The 24626-nt window shown below is 39.7% G+C and overlaps 1 protein-coding gene across 11 annotated transcripts in view; it reads right to left on the bottom strand.

The window, feature by feature from the left end:
* ZNF451 (zinc finger protein 451) overlaps positions 1–24626 on the bottom strand; it is a 40116-nt gene that overhangs the window by 14697 nt on the left and 793 nt on the right. The window contains exons 3-13 of one of the 11 annotated variants that reach the window (XM_086876154.1): positions 20566–22968; positions 19978–20061; positions 14508–14591; positions 13154–13279; positions 11727–11838; positions 10989–11139; positions 9488–9614; positions 7939–8092; positions 5892–6039; positions 3729–5377; positions 2490–2624 (exon numbers count right to left, since the gene is read on the bottom strand). In XM_086876154.1, coding sequence (XP_086732280.1) covers positions 2490–2624; positions 3729–5377; positions 5892–6039; positions 7939–8092; positions 9488–9614; positions 10989–11139; positions 11727–11838; positions 13154–13279; positions 14508–14591; positions 19978–20061; positions 20566–20847 — 3052 coding nt within the window. In that variant the 5' untranslated portion in view covers positions 20848–22968. Of the gene's footprint in view, positions 1–2489; positions 2625–3728; positions 5378–5891; positions 6040–7938; positions 8093–9487; positions 9615–10988; positions 11140–11726; positions 11839–13153; positions 13280–14507; positions 14592–19977; positions 20062–20304 lie in introns of all 11 variants that reach the window. The other 10 variants (XM_086876157.1, XM_023922449.2, XM_086876158.1 and 7 more) reach the window with 10 other exon arrangements.

The raw sequence follows: 24626 nt of genomic DNA, 5'->3' as shown, positions 1-24626 counted from the left end.
GTATTTTATTAGTAGGAGTTCCTACTGATAGACTAACACTATGGTTTTACTATGATTATTTCTTTTGAGTAAGTCAGAGAGTAGAAATTTCTGACAACACAGCTCAGACATCCCTAGGTGCAACCAATTTTTTCTTAATGCATCAAAACTATGTTCTAACCTTGGAAAACAGTAACAGCACAGAAGACCTTGTCACAGCAAACAAGCTTAAGTCAACTAATGACAAATCAGTTTTGAGTAAATTAGATAGAATGAAGTATGACTGAAAGTCAGTGTCTGAATTCATGTGGGGAAATTCTTTTCTACTAAGTAATTCTTTATAAAACCCAGACAGACTAGACAGACATAGATTCCAAATAGTTTCTTATTTTTATCAGTAGAAGTTGTTTTTCCAAGGCCAAGTAGATTGAATAACTGTAGAAATAAACAAGTCTTCAGCAATTAAAACCTACAACCAAACCCTCAATCACAACAGAATTCAAGGAATGCACAGGTGAAGTGAAATCTGCCCAGATGTTTAAACTGGGCAAAGCCTAGCAAAAGACAGTAAAAACAAACAACATGTTGCTCCGCCATATGGAAAAGAGAATGTATATAAATGAAGCAGCCAACCAACATGGATGAAACAGAAATCTAGTACCATTAGGTATAATATGCAAAGTGTGATATCTTTTATATTGTTTATCTTGTGAGACCAAATGTAATCGTGTCCAGTTCTGGTGTCCAAGTGTAAGAAAGACATAGAACTGTTGGAGCAAGTCCAGGGGAGGGTCAGAAATTGGTAAGAGGACAGTTGATAAGAGCACCAGCCCTATGAAGAGAGGCTGTCAAAGTTGGGGGCTGTTCAGTCTGGAGAAGAGAAGGCTGCATGGAGACCTCACAGCAACCTTCCAATATCTCAAGCAGCCTAAAGGAAGCCAGAGCAGGACTCTTAGTCAGGCACTGTAGGACAAGGAGTAATTGGTACAAACTGAAAGAGAAGGGATTTAGGTTAGATATTAGAAAGTTTTTACTGTGAGGATGGTTAGACACTGGAACAGGTTGCTCAGGGAGGTCTTGGATGCCTCAACCCCAGCAGTGCTAAATGCCAGGTTGATAAGGCCTTGAGCAACCTGGTCTAGTGGGAGGTGTCCTTGCCCATGGCAGAGGGGGTTGGGACTAGATGATCTCTAAGGTCCACTGCAATCCCTTAACATTCTATGATCTGAAACCTCAAAATCAGTATTTTCTGTGGCTTGCATGTGTACAGGAATGCTGTTACAAAAAGGCCAAAGGTAATGACTATACATGTAGCGACACAGAAGTAATGTTGGAGTAGAACACAGAACTCAGGAGAATAACCTGCTTTAACAGGGAAGATCAGAGGATTCATCCCCAAAACTCCTAACAAGCAGATACCAGATTCAATTTCAGGAGCACAGATCACTGTTTCAATCTCTAACACTTTACGTTAACAGTATAATTGCTCTGCTTTCATCAGCTAACTGGAAAATCTATTTCTAAGAGGAAAAAAAAAGTGACCTAGGCATCAAGAGACCTTTCTGTCCAACATGAGCAGCATGACAACTCCCAGCTTTCAGAATATCCTTGATTATCTTTTATGGGAAGAAATAATAAAAAACACTTAACAAGGAAGTGCAGTGCAGTAGTGTTTACCCAGTGTAAAACATACCTGACCTACAAATCTGGTAAGATGATGCCTGTGTTTCAGGCCATAAGTATTTTGAAAGTGCCCCTTATCTACACTTTACTGAAGAAATCAATGTACCACAGACAAAATAATAGTAAAGACAGATACAGGGAAAACCCATAGAAAAAGCATGAGGTGGACACGCAGCTGGTTCAGAAACAGTCAGTTAAGCAAAAGTATCAACTTAAAGGGATGCCACTTGTAGACTTGGCAAAGTGGTATGATCTTTAAGGTCCCTTTCAACCCAAACCATTCCACCATTCTATGAAGCACATGACAATGCGAGTTTCATCAGTCACTGGTATCTTCAAGATGGGACATATACCTATTGTTGTACAGGATGACCAGGACCATCCTTTACAGACCAAACCAGAGACAGAACAAAATTATAAGTCTAAGAGTGCAAAATCATGCCTTCTGTAACTAAAAATACAAACCAAAATAAAAAATCCCAGCCTTATGAGAATGACTTAGGAGTTAATATAATCTCTGAGTATTATGTCCTGGTAATTATGAAAATATGATACAGCTTAAGCTCATGAGGGAAGCCAGAAAGACTGATAAACAGTTCAACAATTCTGGAACTATTCTACAAGGAACAGTAAGAGCAGTGGAGGTTTAGACAGAGTTTGCTAAGTTCAAGAACATTTCTGTTACATGGTGCCTGTGACACTGCAACTTTAGAAGCCTAGCACCTACTTGCTCTTGTTCTTCATTCTCTCAGATTCAAGGAATCTCTGCTCAAGTACACGTGTAGACTTGTTAATCTTACCTTTAATTTACTTCAAACAGTTTTTACCTTGAAAACCCCAGATAAATGTCCCTTGGTTCAGGTTAGCTGGCAGCTGTGTGAAAAAGCTTCCCCAGTTGTCCAGATCCACCAACACAATGTGAGTCATAGTACTCAGATAGTCCAGATCAGGAAGTTCACCATCTTCAATGGGATAAAAAGGATACATTTAAAATTCATGTGACTTTCTGGTCAACCAACTTGCTTTTGAAAATTCTTGTAGTCACATATATAAGTGAAAAGTTACAAAAAGAAAAGTTACAAAACATGATGTTATTTGGTGAATGCATATATTTTAAAATCAACTGAATTAGCACTTAATAATGCATAGATTAGAGAGAAGAGTGGAATTTGACCATATGATGGTTCAAACCTGGATAGTTTTGTGGTAAGCACAAAAAGCTGTCATCCCTCACCAAGACATTTATTTAATATCCAGCTGTGTGATTTAATAACCACCCCTGACTATGCCAAGTCTCTGTAACATTCAACTGCTTGCATGCATAAAAGCACATGAAATGTTTAGACATGCACTTTTTGCTGCACTTCTAACATAAATGTCAACCTCTTAATCAAAAGCATTAAGACACCACCAGTAATCAAGAAACACTTCCGATTTCTGAACACAAGGTACACCTTCAGCATCCTTGATGTCATTCTTAAAAGTGATAATGAACTTGAAAAAAATTGCACGCTTCAGGGAAAAAAACCAAGTCATACTGGGAATATAAATTCTCAGCTGATACCGCTTTTTGGCAAGCTAGGAAAGCCGAGATGATGGTGATATAACAGCACTGCCCACACAGAAAGCACTAACAGGCTCATAAATATTTATATATATAAAGAAGGCAAGTTTCTTTTTGAATGTGTATGATAAATCACTTTTACACTTCTAGGCATTACATCCTAACTGGGGTATCCTTGATGGTCCTCTTCCTTTTAGTACCAAATTATGCTCCAAACCAATTTGAAAATCAAATGTTTCGGTCTCAGGATTCTCACATCTGCCTTTTTGTTTGTTTTTTTCCCAAGACTTCGTACACTTAGCATATAAAAATAAATTGTGGAGTCTGAGTTTTGGAAATTCAAGTACTGAGAATTCAGTGTTTGAGAAATAACAAGTACTAAATTCTAAGCTCATTTATAGACTGGATGTAACCAAATGGTATGTGACATGTACTGACAATGAAACAGAGTGTGTTAAGGACAGCAATACTTTTCTGAAGTTGAAACAAATTTTCTACATACTTTCACTGCATTCTTCAGACTGTTCTGAGTCCTCATTTTTTATTTTCTTTCCCTCTATTGTACCCTGCAGAGGAGAAAACTGTGGTCTCTCCTGAGTTTTGGATGGAGATGCTTGAAGTTGTTGCCTGTGAGGTTTTCTGACCACACAAGCCCCACTTGCTGAAAACTTGAATACTGTGTCTTCTGATTCTGATGCAAGACTTGATAGATCAGGTTTCTGCAAGAAGCAGTGTTTCATGTGATAGTGCTGATGTGCGCTTTGAAGATCATCAAAGTTTTTGCTGCATGCAGCACATCTAACAACGTACATCTCTCCCTTAGGTTTTACTGACGTGTGACTCTTGAGATGACTGTTCAAATCAGCAATATTCTGTGCTGTTGCAGAACACAAGCAGCATCGAAACCATAAGTTTCCTTTCTGCAGCATGACTCTCTGACAATTCTCATAATCATTCCTCCTGTTTATTTTGGAGATGTAACTTGTCCGGCAACCACAGGTTAAATAGTCTCCTTGTTCAACTGGAAGGAAATCCTCTTGTTTTTTTATTGACGGCTCCATCTGCTCAGGCACAAATGTATAGTCCATGCTATGAAGGGCCTTGTAATGGATTAGAAATTCTTCCTCTGTGTTGAAGAAGAGATCACCACAAAGGCCACAGAAGTATTTAGTCTGTATCTCCTCATTATGATGCTCTTGGAAGTGCCGCTGTAGTGTTCCTACTTTCCGAAAATGATTTCTACATAAGCCACATGAGTACCTGTGAAATGCATGGCTTTCTAAGGACATGCAATGCTGTTTAACACTCTCTTCAGACTCAAACATCTCCTCACAAATGCGGCACTGCCATTTTCCCACAACAGAAGCACTCTCAGGGGAGAGCTCCACAGGGTCAGAAATGCAGTCTTTATTTTCATCTGCAGAAATGCTCACTGCATAAGAAACAGATGGCATAGGCTCATCTTCTACAGCTTCTTGCTCATAATAATAACTATGTCCACCATGAAATTCAGTTATGTGTCCCATAATATCCTCTTCTCTAAGATCTACAGAGCATGCTCTGCACCAGAGAAGAAAATTAGTTAAGTGTGCTCCTCCATGGAATCGACTCATATGTAGGCGGATAATGCTTGAATTTTCAGCTAGCTTTCCACACACAGCACACTTGTGACAGATCCTATTTGCTGATAAAATGTGCTTTTCTACTGACTCTTCTGTAAAAAACTTTTGAAGGCATTCACAAAACCAGGCTTTTACTTTGCAAGCACTACCTTGACTTCGGTTTGCAACTTCATCTTCATTTTTATCTTTTAAATTACTCTTCCGTTTTGAAGTAGAACCCGTTTCACTGGAGGACTCATCTGGACTCAAATGTCTTTTAAGCAGTGGTCTTGACCGTTCCACAATGTAGCACAAATGAGACTGATTTTTATGTTTTCCACTGACGTGGCAGAACATCAAGATGGACTCTTCCAGTGTAGTAAAATCTCTAATGTTATGCTGAGTGCTTTGTTTGTGTTGGGTCATCTGATTCTTATCAGCAAACAGTTCATCGCAGCTCTCACAGTAACCTTTCCTTTTAAATATCTCTGCAACTTGGGAGATGCTTTTCTTTGACAGTGCCATGGGCCCAGAATTATAACAACGTGTTCTAGAATGGATTAAAATAATACAGAGGTTATATCACAACCTGGAACATTTTTAAACTTTCAGATGTACTCGATATATTATCAAGTAGCTACAGGATAAGTGCACAGTAACACTGTCCTCTATGTACTTTAACCCACCTACCAGCTTGTCAACAAAACCACACAATGTATATTTAGTCTCTGAACTTTGAAGAGAATTAGGTGTTAATTTCCAAAGCTAGCATGTAGATTGAAGCTTACGTTTTTGACCATAAATTTTCAAAATCAAATGCTGTCAACTTAGAATTAGCGGAACAGAGAACAGCTTTTGTTGTTCTGTTACAGAAAATACAGAGAGGATCCTGACATTGATCAGCTTCCTGCAGTGTGCAGTACAGTTAAGGGGGAAGGCTTCTAATTGCTTATTCAGATGGTCCTAGCTTTCCTGAACTCCACTAGTACCACTAAAAGCATGTCTGCATACATGTCATTGATCTGTAGATGATCACACTTTAAAGACAGCTGACTTTCACAAACCTGAAATGAGCCGTTAATTCCATATGTGAGCGCAGTATCTTGAAGCAGGACATACACTTCACTTGGAAGGGGACCTCTTTGCACAGAGATATCAAGAGGTTCTTTGCAAAGGATGGAAAAGGTAGCGGATGGCCAGACTTCAATGCATCTATAAAACAGAATGGTACAAAGTGCAACCACACATTAGAGTTTTTCCATAGAATTTCAGCTCTCTGATGACATGACTGTTTACAATTGCTATTGTTACTGGTCTATCACAGGGTTCAGAAAGCAAGTTAACAAATACCAGCTGAGCTACAGTAACAGTGCAATGGAAGCTGTAACTAAGTCCTTAATTTTTTAAACTTCTGTAACTATCTTATATCTGAATCTGTTTGAATCTTGCTTTTTCATACTTCCCTTTTCCTCCTTCTACAATGCCAGGTCAGTATCTCTCTTCGGAAGGTTCTTTACCATCTTCTCCTCCACCTACCACCAGCTGTCTACACTTACTACATAAAATTTTGTTTTAAGCCATAGAGTATTTTTCAAAAAAACCACACAATTTATTTAACAAGTTGCCACATACTCTGACCATCTCCTTCTCTCTTTCCCATCCTTAATGTTAATTCTTAAATTTTTAGATGCGAGACTTCCTGTTGCTCTGAGTATGTACTCCACATGTAACTTCTGGTACCAGAATAAGAAAATTCTACTAAAAAGAGAATGGAAAATGGTTTCTAGATTCATGTTCTGAACCTTAGCAGGCAAATTCTCCTTCATTTTTATGTTTTAGTAAGATGTGATGATCATTCGGCAGTAATTTGAGGTTATGCCCTTCAGCTAACTTCACTGGCAGATCTCAGGCCATGCTGATAATTGTTAATCATGAAGCCTTACTAATGTGAAGTAGAAAACAGAGCACTCAGTTTTTTGTTCTGAGTTAAGCATTCTCCATCTCTAAACAAGAAAACACTAACTTGTACTTTTAATCTTTTCAAGGCAATAGCTCACCAGTAATCTTTTTTAAAATCTATGACCTGAATTTAAAAGCATCTGCAGTCATCACATTCAGAATTAATAACCTATTTGAGAACAGAAGTACATTAGAGTGACAATGCATAAGGGAAAGTATAACCATGCATGACTGTCATTTCACTATATGAAGGCAGCAGTACTGACTCAACCTGCAGGGGATTCCTTCAGAGCTTGGCTTTTCTGTACATTTCCTGCAGCCACTCTAGGCAGAAGTTGAAGATACACTTATAAAGATGAGAAATAACCGCATGAATCTTTGTGGCCATGTAGGCTTATCCAGAGAGTTAAAATGTCTAAAATATGGCAACTTGGCAATTTAGCTAACATTGAAGTAAATGCCTTAATGCCTATTGCTTATGTCAAAAAGTAAGTACAGCTATGTTGGGCAATTAACCCTGTTTTCAGCACCATGCTCAGACAGATCTTTCCTCTGGACTTTATTAAAGCATGGTTCAGGATGTTGCAAGCTCACAACATAACATTATCTGAGCCTCCAACAGGCATGTAGTTTGTGCAAGCCATCAGAACGGCAGCAATGTTCCAGCTAAGCACTCTAAATTTGCAATTATACAGAGAAGACATTTTCCAAAGTCTTTACCATCAGGAATGCCAAGGACACCAACAAGAAAAATAGCCTCCAAACACACTACAGTAGAATAAGGGGAAGGAATTCAACAGCCACTCTGACTGGAATTGAAAAGGCAATTTATGTGTTTTGCTCTGAGTCTCTATCAACATGCTAAATGTAAACTTATTCAGGAAAGTAGCAACATGGCATCACTGGAGGCTGAGAAGCTTATATGAGAGACTCAACAGCATCTCATTACAACAAGTGTGAGAGAGGAATCATTTCTACACAAAAATATGAATTTCAAAGCATCACATTTAAGATCTTAAAAGAAAAACAAGAATTCATTAATAACAAACCTTAAAATCTTAAGTTTCTTTTATGCAAAAAATGTAAGTCACTTCCTACCTTATGGATGAATTATCAGAAAAAATATAAGCAGTACACTTAGTAGCAACGTACCACTCGGTTCAGAAACCTGGAGGAAGTGGTTCTCTTGCGACATATGCTGCACACATTCATCTCTTTTGGTGAAAAGGAGGAAGCACTTTGGGCATGCAAAACACTGAATATGCTGTGGAGGAATACCTTTTTTATGCCCATCATTTTTATTTAGCTGGAAGAGAAAATTATCTGTTTAGGAAAAAACTTAAGTCAAGAAACCCAGTTCTCATATCCTCCCATTCCTCTCTCTCTCATTTCTGTGGTAATATTTTCATTTTTAGGTTTTCAGCTAACACATATACATTTATCTACAGCCTACCCCTCTGCTCACAAGACACAAGGAACTGGCCAAAGCACCCCTGTCAAACCCAGTTACTCATCCACCCTAACTACACCATCAACTTCTCCATCCTCTTCTTGCATCACTGAGATCAAGCACCTTCCCTGGGACTATGGGTTCCAGCAATTCTTAGCCATTCCATTTACCCAAGCTCTCAGAAGAAGCTCCCTCTGTCAATAAAGCAGCTGTTTTACCTCATGACAGTTCTTCTCTATCCTCTTGCTAACCTCTAACTCCCCAAAATGCTGCTCCTCAGAGTGGCCCCAAAGGTCTGTGACTTTTGTAGAAGTGAACTTCTTCCATCCACTTTGCCTTCTACATCAACATCAGAGCTCTGCCTTCAGATTAAAAATCCTTTAGTTCTCCTTCTGATATTTTTACTTGCTTCTTTCTACATCACCCCAAGAATCTTCATTATATGCTCAGAGCTTTGACTAGGATTATCTCCTCAACCTTATGCACCAAAGTAATCCCATCTTGCTGTCTGCAAGAGACACAGAGACACTCACTGCCTCTCCCCAACCTTGGCTGCTACTCTTGCTAATGTCCCTGAACACCTCAGATGCATACAACTTTGAAGCAATGGAGAAAGAGCAGGTACACACTATGATGCAGCCTTTCAGTTTGTCAGGTATGACTGTATATCAAGAGTTATTACTACAAGCAAAATTTAGTCTTATTTTCAGAAAGTCTAACACTTCCCCAAATTTAATGCAGCTTCTGGAGACTAAGTGAGAATATTTGTTATCAAAACACCCAATTTTGAAAATGCTATTCATTATCCAATTCAACACCAGACTGCTTAAATAAAACACCCATCTCCTTTCCGCTGCTTCTCTTCACTATCACTTATTTCACCCTAAGTTCCTACCTTTACCTATCAGTTTTGGAAATGCAAAAAAAAAAAAAAAAAAAAAAAAAAGAACACCTATCAACAACACCACCAAGAGGTTCAAGACAAAACTACAGTCACCTTGAAAGCATACCAAAAAGTACAACAGTACAACCTAATGGTCACATCTAAGGGAAAACTGTCAGGCTACACCAGGTGTTTGAAACACAGCAGAATCAGAGAAAACTATCTTGAAGAGTAGAAGAGAGGAGAGAGAAAAAGAGGGTTAAAGAAAAAACAAAACAAAAAACCCCACCAAAATTCAATGCATAATTTTAAGTCTTAAACCCTCTACTACATTCACTCAGATGAGTTATTTATCCTTATGCTCTTGCCTTAGATAAAAGATGATCATTGTACTGCTGAGAGGTTGAAAATCTTTCACAGCATATCACACAGGCAAGAGCATTATGTGGGGGTCCATGTAATGTGACTGTTGGATCACAAGGAGAATGATCAAACCTGGAAAAGAAAAAATAATTAGCAAACTAGTCCCCTCTAAATAGCCAAACAGTGCTTTTTTTAAATGGGAAAAATTCTGTCCTTTGAAGCTATCAGACAAAACCCCCCTATCTAACCAACCTAAATTATAAAAATTCCTTAATTCCCCTGTTATGGAATGTGTCAGTTCAAGTGTCCAGCACAGAGATGATTTTGCTGCAGCCTACATGTTAAAATGGCCACTCTGGAGAGAAAGCATACTGCTTTTAAGAGAACTAACAAAATCTTAATTTCCTACATAGACATTTCTATAATTTATTTGTTTTTATCTCCCTGTACTAGTTCTGGTTGGGATGGAGTTAATTTTTTCTAGCAGCTTATATGGCTGTTTTATTTTGGATTATGAACAACAGTGTTGCTGGAACAGAGAAGTTTTAGAGCAGTGTCAAGGTCATCTCTGTTTTTCAGACTGTCCCACCAGCAAGATGTTGGGAGACACAGCTGGGACAGCTGACTTCAAATGGCCAAACAGACATCCCACAGCATAAGACATCATGCCCAGCAACAAAAGTCGGGTGGAGGAGGAAGGGGAGATAGTTGGGAAGAAAAATGAAAAATGCCATCACTCCAAGCTCACATATGATAGAGGTCTGCCTGTCAATTCCTTACTTTGCTTTGCATGTGTGCGCAGCCTTTTCTTTACCAATTTAATTGTTTTTACCTCAGCCCAGAGTTTTCTCACTTTTACTCTATATCCTACTAGGGAGGGTGAGTGGGTGAGTGGGTGAGTGACTGACTGACTGTGTGGGGCTGAGCTGCCTATGTGGGCTAACCCATGACACTCCCCTCAACTTCTCACCATCCTGCCTATGGACATATTCACTAGTTAACAGGCAGTATCTGCTGGAATTGAACACAGACACACTGAGCACTGACTAGCAAGACCATCAATGAACACATAGCCTGTAGCTTTTGTTTCTCTACCCTACATTAGGGGCTTTTTTTATCTTATCATCAACTTACAAGTTGATGGTAAGTTAGCCTTTTAGTTTATTTCAAGTTTGGATGAAGATACAACTAAACTGGAGTACAGAAATCTTAAAAAAATTCAGACATTAAAAAGCACTCAAGTGAAAAAGATCAATTCTGAATGAAAAAAAACCAAAACCCACACACACCAAGTAAAAAACTAAACCAAGTCAACCAAAAAAAACCCCATCCAGAGAGTCTGTATGTCATCCATACAAATTGTAACATATTAATTGGCTGTCAAAGTGGAGCTTTGCCAGTACAGGCAGCTTAAAGCAGACTTGATGCTTATGTCTCAAGTTAGAGTACATTCTTTTATTATTATTATTATTCCTTGCACTGAACTCTTGCAATGTATCTCCTTACCTTTGAAGGTGACCTAGAAGAAGATGTACATTATCAAATCGTCTGTTGCAATGCATCACAGGACAATATTTGGGTCTGCTGTTGACTTGAGCCTGACTTGTCCTCTTATAAACACCCCTTTTTCCACCATTAACAGAGCCTGGTTTCAGACCTGTGTTACAAAACAAAGTACTTCAACCAGAAGCTGAATTACAGAGACTTAAGAAAACAACAGACATGCCCTAAAACATTCCAAATCAAACTGCAGTGATTCTTAAAAGAAAACTAACAATCCACTCACTGTCCTTCAGTCCTACTACACTAAGTCTGCTCTGTCACTGTCTCTTCCAATTCCCAGTAGTGTAACTTTTGAATCAGTTTGATACCCTTCCTCCAGATCCTCCAGCCAGTATTTTAAATTCATTAAACACCGAGATGTTACTCTTACTTATACATTCCTAAGCAACAGTTCAACAGTACGATTTTTTCTTCCTAGCAACTTTGCTTATAAAAATAACTAACATTGTCTTACTGGTTTATAGAGTTCTTATCTTAAATTTTCTACATAGCAATGCATTACAAGAATAGTTTTCATGGAAATAAATGTTTAGGTACTTTCAAATTATATGCCCTAGCAAAATTAATACTGTAGGATTTGGTTATGCATAAGGCACCTGCAAGCTCAACACAATTTTCATATGTTCTACTCTGTGATGCAGGATTTAGCAACCATCACTCAAATTATTTTTCTATTCTTACCTGGCATTTTTAACCACTGGTCCACACATAACCTTGCAGCTTCTGTATCACTGTGTTCCCGAATAAATTCTAATTCTTGCAACCCATGAGCATACAGGGAATCAACTTTCTCCTAAGGAAAAAAACATACCAGACAATGTTGTGATCAAATTAAAAAAAAAAAAGATTAAGAATGTATCTCAAAACTCACATAAGGGCTCCTAAAAAACACACCCACAAAGAGCTGAGTGAGGGAAAAAAAAAATCTTACAACTTAACTGACTTCTATTTAATACAATAAAAATGCAATGTAATAGAAAAAAAAGAAAGAAAAAGGAGTTTTTACTTTGAAGACTAAATTTAAGTCTGCAGTTTGCATTACCTAATGAAGAGTGAAGAGCCAAGCAGGAGGAAAATATTCATCTTTAACAAAAGGATATTTTAGCCTTCATTCTCAAGCCACTTTAAAATCTACACAGTTATTTCTGACTCCACTTTACAGTTGAAAAACCGTATATGGAAACATAAACAGATTGCCAAATTCAAAGTGGAAGAGACAGAAACAGAAGGGGGATGGATGTCGGCCTCCAGACTTCAAGGCATCCCTGGACTATATGTAATCTAGCCTTTTACTGTTGTACTACAGTTGCACAGTCTACCATAGACAGTAACAAGTTCTAACTACAGTAGAATTATGTCATTTTAAAAACCATTAACAGTGTTGAGAAAATTAGGCTGGGAAGTCAGCACATTTTGGAGTTACATTTGTCCCTGCTAAATTCCATTAAGTTCCTGCACTCCCATTCCTTCAGGATGTCCAGCTCCCACTGAGAGCAGTCCTTCCATTAAGCCCACTGACTGTATCTCCCAGTTTGTAATAAAAGTAAAAAGTACATTCTTTTCAAATGGCTGCAAAGTGCAACTAATAGAACTCAACTTTAAAATTACACCTTAAACACTAAAAATTTTATCCCATTATGAAATACCAACTGATACAGATTTAATGTGGCAAACAGCTTCCCAAAAATCTCAGACAAAAGCAGGTAAATAACAAGGCTTGCTGCATGGTGGCTTGTGATAACTGTTATTTTTCAATTAACTGAAATATCAGAATATCAGAATAATTGACACTAAGGTACCTCTGCTATATATACAAACAAGAGAACAAGTTTTTGCCACTAGTTTTCATTAATTTCATTTCTCCCCCCTTAGAGCTGCAGTAAGACTAGTAAACTGGTTAGTTAAAAGCTGATGCCTTAAGTTCTTAAGGCATCAAAGCCACTGAAAAGACAAAGTCCATGCCCACGCTGTGTTTCACACAATGCCCCAGAAGCAGAAGTCTAGTTGCTAATTCCAGGTATTCCCAACCAATTTTTTCATTTATTTAGTAGTGAAAACAAAGACACTTGTGACTACAAGGCCTTTTTTATGCAATTCTTCCAAAATACCTTAAAAGCTTTATTTTTCTCTTCTTTTTGTTGTTTTTCTACTTCAACATGGCGTGCCAGACGATCCAGGGTTGATGTAACTCGCTCCTTCTGATAGTCAATGTGATCCTTACGCTTAGTGTTTCTCTACAATTGGAAAGTTAAACTCTTATTTGGTGATGGTTATGAACAAGACTAATAATAATTATGAACATTATTATTATTTTGTTATGAACTAACACTAATACAGTGAAAAGTGACACCCAAGCACTGTGACATAATTCAATAAAGATACTTTTATCCTAAGTTCCATGATCTACCTTGCAGCTTTCTCTTCCTTTTTACCAGCATCTGCAACTTCTGTTAAAAAACAAAAAAACAACCTTCCCCTCCACATATTCAAAGCAATTCACCATAAACATTAGCCTCACCATGCAGTAGAGGAACATGCATGATTGTGCTGAGTGTCCCAGAAGTCTCCAACAAATGAAAAGCAAGTACTTCTAAGTAAACAAAATCCCTCCTGACTTCAAAAAGCCAACATGCAGCTCATCTAAAAAAACTGAAAACTGCTATCATTCTTGCTCTAGCACTGCCCACTATCTTCAAAAAAGCAGAATATGAGCTTTTTCTAGCCTAAGGGATAGGCCCTATACTGTAGTTTCCTCTTCTTACAGTCATTTCTAGAAATGATCCCTGTAATGTCAGCCTGTCCATGTAGAGAAGATCACCTTTCCTTAAGAATCATGTTTATTACAAACATCCTCTGCTGCAACACAGAAAAAAAAAAGCCTAAAGACAGTCACTGCTGCCAAAAGCAGCTCTAGTAGGGTCTATCGTCCCCTTCAGAGGCCTTGCAGAGCAGGCAGACTAAGTTTGGGGGATAGATAAACTAATGAGCCTGTTTCTGACTTGTACATTCTTAGAATGGATTATGAAGGATTAGGCTAAGACCAGACTGTCACTGGAACAAGGTCATTCAACCCATAAATTGTTCCTAAAAAGTTATTTTAGAGAGAAAAGCCCTGGTAGTAGACCAGATATTTTTTCAAGCTAGAAACTGTACACCCTGACTTCTGAGGCTGTAAAGTGACATTTTACTTCCACACACTTGTTAAGATGACTGAAAGACAAATAAAATACTGAGTGATTTCAAGGCAGAAAAAAAACTCTCTGGAAAAAATGGAATACTGGTATTCTTCCTTTTCATTCAACAGCAAGCAGAAAAATCAAAATATTTCAATACTGGTTATTTTGTACTTGTGAAAAATACATCTAACAAGGCTTTTGTGAAGAGTAGCTGATCGGAAAAAATACAGAAGACCAATTATTTTATTCAACCAAGATGTCTTCAAATACATTCCAACGTACTCACATGAAAATAAGAACTGCTATTAGGTTCTTCATCCTCACTGCTGACAAGATCAATGCATTCAAGGACAGGCCTTAAAGGTCCTTCCTGGAAAAAAGTGTTAAAAACACACACACAAAAGCATTGAATTGTCTTCCTCAAGAGATAAAATGTACCATCTGCCATATATTGGCAGTTTGTTCAAGATATTAAAAATCAACTACGTAGGGTAGGTTCAGAAGACCTACTGCCTCATGATGAGTAGCAGAGAGAAAAGCAGCATGGAATCCTGTCTGCTGCTCTTAATGCATCTCATTCTTTACATTCTTCCACCTTTCAAGGCAGTAAAGCTGTTCAGCTGGCCAGGCATGAACAGCTTCTCTTTCTCACTGGGGAGAAGAGGGATGAAACCTCAGACAGATGACAAAAGTTTCTATGAATCAACCTGCCAGCCTCCAATTACCCCCAAAGAGTAACTCTTTACAATTAAATAAAGATAACATAGTTTTCTAAATGAAATATTAAAAAGATACACTGCAGATTTGCTTCTGTAGAAATTGACAAGCTCTGCAACACTTTTAAGAAATTAAACCTTTATTAAACAGGTGTTAGCAAGTAAGAGTTTAAAGACACACTGACCACCTGACTGTCTGATCAGCTCAATAATGTGTTTTGAAATGCTCAGTTCTGATCCTAACAGCTTCTTCAAGGGCAGAGATTTTTCTTGTTTGTGTTTACTTACTCTCAGGGCTGAACAACTAACCAAAACTTGCAAAACTGACAGCTGAAATGCTGAGTAACTTGCTTTCAAGCCTAGAAGTTCAAGTGATCGAAACAATACTTTTAACACAAGTAATATTACACTTGATTAAATGCTTTCTGCACACATGAAATGTTCTTTTTCCTTCCAATATCTGTGCCTTTTTCTATGCAATTTTTGGGTACTGTTTACCTCCACGCAAGACAAGCCCCAAACTGAAAGTTATGAGAGTTTTAATTACTTTATTTTCCAGATGGTTCAACTTAATAGTAAGGCAAAGACAGTGCCAACCCTGAAGATTCCACCACTATAAGAGGGTTAAGAAGATGAGGATCGGAGAGCTTCATCCTACCTGTTGTAACTCCCTCCCGGATGAGTGCCGGTGTAAATCTTGGCACACACAAAGTTTGCCATTTCAAAAAAACAACAAAAAAAAAACATGGACAAACTCTCTCCATGAACAGCTGAAAGCTGGAGCCTCTCTAGCTGACTATACTGGCATACTTGGCACCCAGAAAGACACAAAAGCATTCAGATGTACTAGCACTAAGATATGCTCACTCTTCACAGCTTAACAGCAGATCCTTCACATTCAAAGAAAAAAAAAAACAAACCAAAAAACAAACCCCAAAAACAACCAACCAACTAAAAGCAAAACAAAGACCCAACCTAAAAATATCCCAAACCTCCAACACAATCCACTTCTAAATTACTTCCCTCGACAATCTTCATAAGCCATTCTTCTCACAAACCAACAGCCATGCCATTGCACAACAAACAAAATTCACAGGTACTTCTGTAGGTTTCTTTCTAGGTTTTTAATTTTCCAGCCAGCTGTGGCATCTCTGCTGTTATTCACAACTTTGAGTGGAAGCATCAACAGAACTATAATTTCACTATGCTATCCAAAATACCCACTTTAACTGTTAATACAATCATATTTAACTGGTGACTGGTAAAGATGAAGCCCCATATTCATCTCCAAGAGTTTCTTTCCAAGGAGTTCTGTGAAGCTCATTTTTATCCCAAAGTTTTCTTTGAAAGCCCTGAACTGTGGTCTCTCTTTCAGGCCCTTCACCAGTTCACTTGATCTTTGGGTGATGTGGCCTAGCTAACAGACACCTTGTCCACTGACACCATGCAAGGTGTTCTGTTTGCTGTTTTAGCTTTGTGTGCATTCAGACCAAGTGCCAGTTTACTTAAACAGCACAATTAAACTTCTGCATAGCTACACACACACTAGCAAACAGAAAACATGAATCTAGCTTTCATGTATGTGACCACAAACTTATCTTTGACAAATAATTACGTGAGCATCATTGTGTATACACATGTAAGCACACCTATTATCACAGAACAAGCTTACATTGAAATAAATTTTTAAAAATTGACACAAGATGTACTCTGCACAAGATTTGTATTCTGAATCTTTGTCCCAGCAGACTTCCAACTTTTAAGACTGCTAAGAACCGAACAACATTGTGAACCAACATGCAACTTAACATGTTTTGTCTTTATAACCTAGCAAATACAAATATTCAAGTCCCTGGCTGATGTGGGATGGGTGCAGAAAGAGTTGCTTCCTAACACCACTCTCATTTTATTCAGTTCCTGCTGTGATACAACTAAAAGCCAGAGAGACAAATACTTCATTCTGAATACCTAATATTTAATACCACAGAGAAAAGGAAGCAAAATCTTTAATTGGTAACTACCATGTTTTAGTGCATTACTTGATATGGTATACTAACTAACTCTCCTCTAAGTATAATGCTTTTGGTGCCAACTGTGGCAACCTGAATTATCTAACTATTGTTCACAGGGCATTACAATAGTGAATTTCTTCACTTTTGCCTTATCCTTCCCAAGTAAGCAAAATGGAGGCAAGACCATCCTATGTTAGGAACACAGGAGTAACAGCTTGCACTGTAGATTAAATCATATCTCTCTGGTGATATCTAAAACTTAAAATGTAGTGATTTTAAATGGACAAAATATGTTTTAATGCAGAATTAAAAGAAAAATTATGGAAGAATGGTTTTAAGTTTCTTGGAATGAGGGTCAATCAGACTACAAAAGCTGAAAATCTCTGGCAGCAGCAGATTGACAAGAAGTCTTTATTTGCAGGAGCAAAAGCACAGTCCTACAGTATGAATTCAAACACTCTAGTATGAGTGAATGAAGTAGAAAAACAAAACAAAACAAAACCACAAAGAAAAACTGATCAGAGATAAAAAACCCACATCAAACCCACATTTGACTGTCAAGAAGGAAAAAAAAAGAGGAAAAGGAAGAAAAACACAGATGACATGGGCTACAGCTACTTGTTTTCTATCAAAATGAGCAAAGGTTGGGATACTCCAGTAGCTTCTCTAATTCAATTGATACAATACTATCTTGTGCACTGGGTCTTTAGGATGTGCAGATAATCAGGAGGCATTCATCCGTAACATTTATGAAGAGTGTAAGTTTCCAGTCATACACATTATTACATGGAAATGATGATCTAAAGCTAGCCAAGCAGTCTAGAAATCCTTTTGCTAAGTCCAAAGTCACCTTCATTCAGAGGAACAAATGAGAACTGAAGACATACTGCTGGTATTAGGTGTTGGCCTAATAGGGTCACGCCCCTTTCCCCTCAGATTCATCAATCACAATAACCACCTCCTCACCCCAGGATATAAATCCTGCACAAAATTTGAGCAGTCATCTTCCTATATATATATATTCCTATATATAGCAGCCTCTCTTGGAAGCAATAGTCACTAGGACCACAAAAACTATTATCCACAGGCATAAAGACTATTATCTACAGGCAAAGCCAAGAGGGGGAAAAAAAAAAAGGTAGCCAGAAGCGTTGGTTTTAGTTCTTTTGTTTCAGTTGTCTTTCAGTTACTGTTCTTGGTGCTCCAGCAGCCCTCCAATCCTTACACATTCCAAGCCATACTCACTTCCTTGTTCATAGCCCAGTTTGAAGAAAACGAAGCTTATTCAGTTATGACCACAGAATGGTTTGGGTTGGAAAGACCATCTTGTCCCAACTCCCCTGCCATGGGCAGGGACATCTTTCACTAGACCAGGCTACTCAGAGGTCCCTCCAGCCTGGCCTTGAACACTCCCAGGAATGCGGGGCATCCACAACTTACCCAGGCAACCTGTTCCAGTGCTTCACCACCCTCACAGAAAATAATTTCTTCCTAGTACCGAATTTAAACATACTTCTAGTCTGAAGCCATTCCTCCTTGTCCTCTCACTATATACTCTTGTTAAAAGCCCCTCTCTATCTTTTCTGTAGGCTCTCTTCAGGTGCTAGAAGGCTGCAATTAGGAACCCTTCAAGCCTTCTCTTTTCCACAGTCTCAATTCTCTTAGTCCTTCCTCACAGGAGAGGTCCTCCATCTCTCTGATCATTTTGGTGTCCCCTCCCCTGGACTCACTTCAACAGGTCTTTGTCCTTCCTGTGCTGGGGACCCCAGAGCTGATGCAGCACTGCAGGTGGGGTCTCACCAGAGCAGAGGGGCAGGATCCCCTCCCTGACCCTGCTGGTCACGCTGCTTTTGGTGCAGCCCAGGATACATTGGAATTTGGAAACATGCATTGCCAGCTCATCCAACAATCCCAATCTCTCTCTGCAGATGCACCTGTGTGTATACAATGAACTTTGAACTCCTTAATAAATTTTGCCCAAATCAACCAAAATATTAAGATTTCTCAGAGATAACCAACTACTTCTAATTTTTGCAAAAAAACACCTATCCTTCATACTAGAGCACGTAAATACTCCTGCAGAAAAAGACTGCATGTTGAACTTCGGGTTTAATCAAACACCATACAAAATGGGGGGGAAATTTAGTAATTATTCAGCATGTTGTTAAAAAATGAGACAAATATACAAAAAACCAGCCACTAAAAATACTGGCATCATTGAATCACTTGACATTAGTAACATGACTTGTTCCTTCAATAAAAACATCTTCAGATGTGTAGATGCAGCTCCTAGGGACATGGTTTAGTGCTCAGTGAATGGCTGAACTCAGTGATCTTAATGGTCTTTTCCAAACTAAACAATTCTATGATTCTATGTAATCCTGCCATCCAGCAGCACTTCACTGATGACACCAAAAACACAGGCAGCATGAAAAATATTCTGCTTCTCTTGGATATCCAACAGATATAAGTGTCTAAAAGTTATGTTCACATAAAGCGTGTTGGCATTAGACTAGGTACCATACAATAAAGAGTGCCTCACCATTTGAGAGGATTGTTTAAGGCCTCTAACCCATTACTTCCTTCCTCTTCTAAACTGAGTACAGTGATTTCAACATTGATTTGGAGATTGAGCAGTGATTTATTCCATTAACTCTAGAGGGACTATTCATTAATCAAAATACTATGCAATATGTTTACCAGGAAAGGTACCCACAGTGCCTTCTCATATACCTCACCAATCACTATAATACCGCCCTCACCTGCTCAGATACTCAAGACCATGTTTTCTCTACAGGACCAACCAACATCATCTTACACCATTCCAAGAAAGGGCACATAAGCATTTAAGATCGAGTTGTTATCTGCCACAAACATTCACAAATGAAATTATGTTTAAGAGTAATGCTTTACATCGAAATATAATCATCATCAACAGAGTCAATGAAGACCCTTTTCCTGTTTTCTGGACTACTGAAATTGTATTTTTTACAACAAGCAGTGTATTTCCAGTACAAGGTCTACTTACTCCAACAAACTCAATCTCGTCTTCACTTTCAGAATGTGGTAAATCACTCTTGCGAAGACTATCAGAGCTATGATTCTCCATTATCTAAAGAGAAACAAAACATACTATATAATTTCACTCTCTAAGTTTCGTTTAACTATATAGCATTTTCCACTTCACCCCTTCTTTGGCTTTGCAGTGTATCTGTACTCAAAACGTCTCTACCACTCACTCTCAATTATCAGTGACACCAGAATAAGTGGTAAACGACTGTATCTCGAATCACGCCACCGTAATTTTCTAAATACGCAAACCGCGGTTTTATCTACAAAGCACCCCAATACCTACACTCCTCCAGCAGCCATAGCTGTAGTGTGGCAGCCCAAGGACATGCCTGAGCCTGAAACCCCAGCAAGAGCAGAGACCCGAGCTCCAGCCTAGCGGTGCTAAGCCACCGACGAGCCGAGGCCGGCCCCTAAGAGCTGCGGCCGAGCTCGGGCGTTTCTAGCAGCTGCGGCTGCTCTGGCTGCTTCAGGCCGCTCTAGGACCGCGGCAGAGGGCTGAGCTTCCCGCTCCGAAACAGCGGCGGGGGCTGCGGTGCTGACTCACGTTCCCGTACCGCACGGCCCGAGGCACAAGGCTCTGCGGGCTCCGCACGCCGGGCTGGCCGCGCTGCGGTTCGCCAGGCCCCGTCCGCGACCGCTGCTCTGCAACCGCCGGGCCCGCGGCCCGCGCAGCGCCCCGGCCCCGCTCACCCGCCGCAGGGCCCCGCGGGCAGCAACGCCCCGAGCCGCCTCGGCCCCGCTTCCTCTGCGGCCCGGGGGCGGGGCGAGGGCGCGGCACGGCTCGCCGGGATCTGGAGGTGCCGCCGCTGCGCCCCGAGTTCCCCATGGCAGGTGCCGGCGCTACCGCGGCAGCACCATGGCGCGGCCCCCCGGCCGGCGCTCCGGCCTCTCTCCTTCTTTTGGGTTCTCTCCTTCTTCCGGCCTCCCCTCGGCCGCCTTCAACTCGATGTCGGGCTGCATCGAGTTCCGGCTCGGCCGGGGAAAACCCGCACGCCCCTTCCGGGGAGGAGGAGGAGAAGGAGGAGGAAGGGCGGCTATTGGGGCTGGGAGCCGAGGGGAGGGAAGGCGGCAAAATCGTCAGTTTGGTTAAGCCTAATTTCCCCTTGATAAAGCCATACTGATAACGCAATGATTTTTTTGTCACTGAGAGGCCCGGAAATAGTTATTGGGATTGGACTTCATTAGTTTCCCGGGAATCAGGATGAGGCTGACGGGCCTGTGGTTCTTCCTGCCTTCCTCCTTCTGCCCTTCTTGAAGTTTGAGATGGCATTTTCTTTCCTCCAGCCCCAGGCACCAGCACCAGACACCATGATCCACAAAAGATAATTGAGAGTGATCTCACCATGACATCCATCAGTGCCCTCAGTACCTGTTGGTGCATCCTGCCAGGGCCCATAGACTTAGCATGCATGTGTCCAGCTTGGTAATGTATTTATTCCCTGGCTTGATCCTCTCCCACAAGGGTACGTCTTCCTTGGCCCAGCCTTTCCTCCTGATTTTTGGGAACCTGAATTCCTAGAGGCTGATCTTGGTAGTGAAGACTGAGGCATGTGCTGTGTCACTGTCATCTGTCTCATTTAGCAATGGGCCTACATTTTCCTTAGTCTTCTTTTGTCACCTAGGACTTACAGAAACCATACTTCTTGTCTTTGACATCCCTAGCTAGACCCAATTTCAGTCATGCTTTAGCTTTCCTAACTTCATCACTATATGCTTGAACAATGTTTCTCTGTTTCTCTGAGGTAAGCCATCCTTCCTTCCATGCTTTGTGTGCCTCCTGTCTGTGCTAGAGTTTGACCAGTTTGATTCTTTGTTCATCTATGCAGGCCTTGTGGCATTTTTGCCTAACTTCCTATTCAGAGGGATGAACTGTTCCTGAGCTTGGAGGAAGTGATCCTTAAATACTAACCAGCTTTCTTGAGCCCCTCTTGCCTCCAGGGCTATACTCCATGGGGCTCCTCCAGGCAGATCTTTCAGGATGCCAAAATTCACTCTCCAGGGTAGTTGGCCTGCTTTTTATCCCTCCCCTCAGGATCCAGAGCTCCACCATCTCATGCTCACTGTGGCCAAAGTTGCCTTGAACTTTACATTCCCCACAATCCCTTCATGAGTATAGGTCCAGTAAAGCATTGCTCATTATTTGTCCTTGTTGACTCCTTTATGACTTGAAAGAAGTAGTCACTGCACTCCAGAAACCTTTTGGATTGCTTATGTCCTGATGTCTTGTCCCTCCAGCAAATATCTGAATGGCTGAACTCCCACATTAGGAACAGGGCTTGCAAACACAAGGCTGCTCCATTCTAGAAAGGGACTGGGAGATTTCTCCATTTATAGTGTCTCACAGACGTTCTTTTGCTTGCATGCAAGGGCTGAAGGTGACCTTTCCTAAGACCCATCTTCTTGATTTTGTGTTCTACTCCTGCCACATCACCTTATGCCCATTGCTTTTTTTCTGTGTTCATCAATCCCCCACAAGGCTGCTGATTACTCTCTCGCTTAATTCTTAGTTTAAACCTCTGCTTATGTGGTCAGTGATCCTACTGAAAATACTAAAAATAACTTTTCCCTGCTTAGTGAGGTGCATCTCATCTCTACATGATTTACAAGCAGGGTCCCATGGTCATACAACTCAAATCCTTGTCAGCAGCACAGCTTCTGCCAACAAGTATTGACTTGTCCTGTCAGTGCCCCCTCACTGCCAGGGTTGAGAAAACATCACTCAGACCCCCATGCCCGTGATTCTTGCTGTTTATCTGCTACTGCTCTCTTGCTTCTTCCTATGGTTATTTTTGCCACCCAAAGCAAAAGTCAGTATGAATATTCTTTAGTCAATGCATTGGCTTTGAGTAAGCTGAACAGTGTAAATGTCACCTGTGAGTTGCGTGTCAGTATAAAAGAGCTGCTTGCACACCCACAAAACACTTCACTAGTGTGTGCTTATCAAATCCTGTAAACACAGGAGAGAAACAATTCAAGGTAGCATGTTAATTTGGTGTTATGTAAGAGAATAAACAACTATCAGCAATATCATATCACATACTGTAAGCACTAATTAGTGCACTTATTTTTGCTGAAAACACAGAGTTACTACTGAAAACACAGTTTTAAGCCTCTTTCCAGATGAATGTAAAAACAACTTTATGATAGAATATAGACATATTGAGCTGCTAGTTGTATCTGCTAGTTATATACTCATTATCAGCTGTACAACTTAATCACTCTTGTTGGAGTATATAAACAACCCTCATTTGTCTAGTTTTATTTCATTATTAAAATAATGGAAACCTCACTGCCCCTTAGAAAGTCATTGTTGCTGCCTAAACTTTAATATTTTGCATTTCTAACTTGAATTTGCTAACAGATAGCAAATTGATAGCAGTCATTCTGTTTGTAGCTTGCATTTGCATTTGCTAACTTTTGATTTTGGAGATTAGATAATATGAGGACCTGTAGTAAAAACTTACTAGGGCAGCATGGTGGCATTATTTTCCCAGACTCTGGGACCCTATGCAAATGATGCTCATTTAAAAATGAATTTTTCAGTAGTCATTCATGTAAATGTTAACTCTTGCAATGACAAGTCCAAATTTCCTCCTTGTATGTAAACAATACAGTTAAGGAAAAGAAAATAGTAAGGGAGTTGCCACGCAATAATTTTCAATATGCTAACAAAACTCTACATTCCAAAATTTGCGTATTTCATCTAATTCCTGTGAAAGAACAGTTGCCAGGCTTTGGGCCAGCTTAGGAATGTTCTTGTGCAGAACTTGTTTGGGATGATAGGGAGGTGAGGTAAGGAGATGCAGGGGTTTTTTGTGAGATCTTCACGAGCTCTCAAAGTCCAAAGCTCAGATAAAGTCTAGATATCACACAGGATATGGAAGCTGTTTCAGGGCAGATGATCTTTATAAATTCAGTAATGCTCTCTAGAAATTAATTCCACATATTCACTATGTGGATTATTATCTTAATTATAGAGTAGGTTTAGATTAAATAATATTAGGAAGAAAATCCTTACTGTGAGGGTGGTAAGGCACTGCAACAGGTTGCCCAGAAAAATTGTGGGTGTCCTATCCATGGAAGTGCTCAAAACCAGGTTGAATGGGGCTTTGAGCAGCCTGGTGTAGTGGAAGATGTCTCTGTCCATGACAAGGGGTTTGGAACTAGATGACTTTTAAGATCCCTTCCAACTCAACAATTCTATGATTCTAGTTCAAATATATTTCAACATTATTGCTTCTCTCCTTGCTCCTGTAAGTGAAATTCTGATTTCTTTTATAACCATTTAATTCCTTCTTGTATCAACATGGCAAGTTGCCACTTATTCTTGATTTAGAAAATTTAGATATCTGGTGGTTTGGGTTTTTTTACTATCTGTATACCCTACTAACAGGGGACATGAACTTGACATGCATTAAACATCCTGATTTATTCAACAGTATACTTTTTTCAGAAAGATTTTTATCCTGCTCTTCGCATATCTCAATATTCTTCCCACCTTAGAAAACAAGTGATCTTCTGAGCACTTAGTGATAAACAGTTACCAAATTTTTTTTCCCATAACCTTCAAATTCAATCTAATGCAGTAATAGAAATAAATAGTTG

The sequence above is a fragment of the Cyanistes caeruleus genome, chromosome 2, assembly GCF_971803275.1.
Source record: "Cyanistes caeruleus chromosome 2, bCyaCae1.hap1.1, whole genome shotgun sequence".
Taxonomy (NCBI): domain Eukaryota; kingdom Metazoa; phylum Chordata; class Aves; order Passeriformes; family Paridae; genus Cyanistes; species Cyanistes caeruleus.
This window is presented reverse-complemented; position numbering and strand designations above follow the sequence as displayed.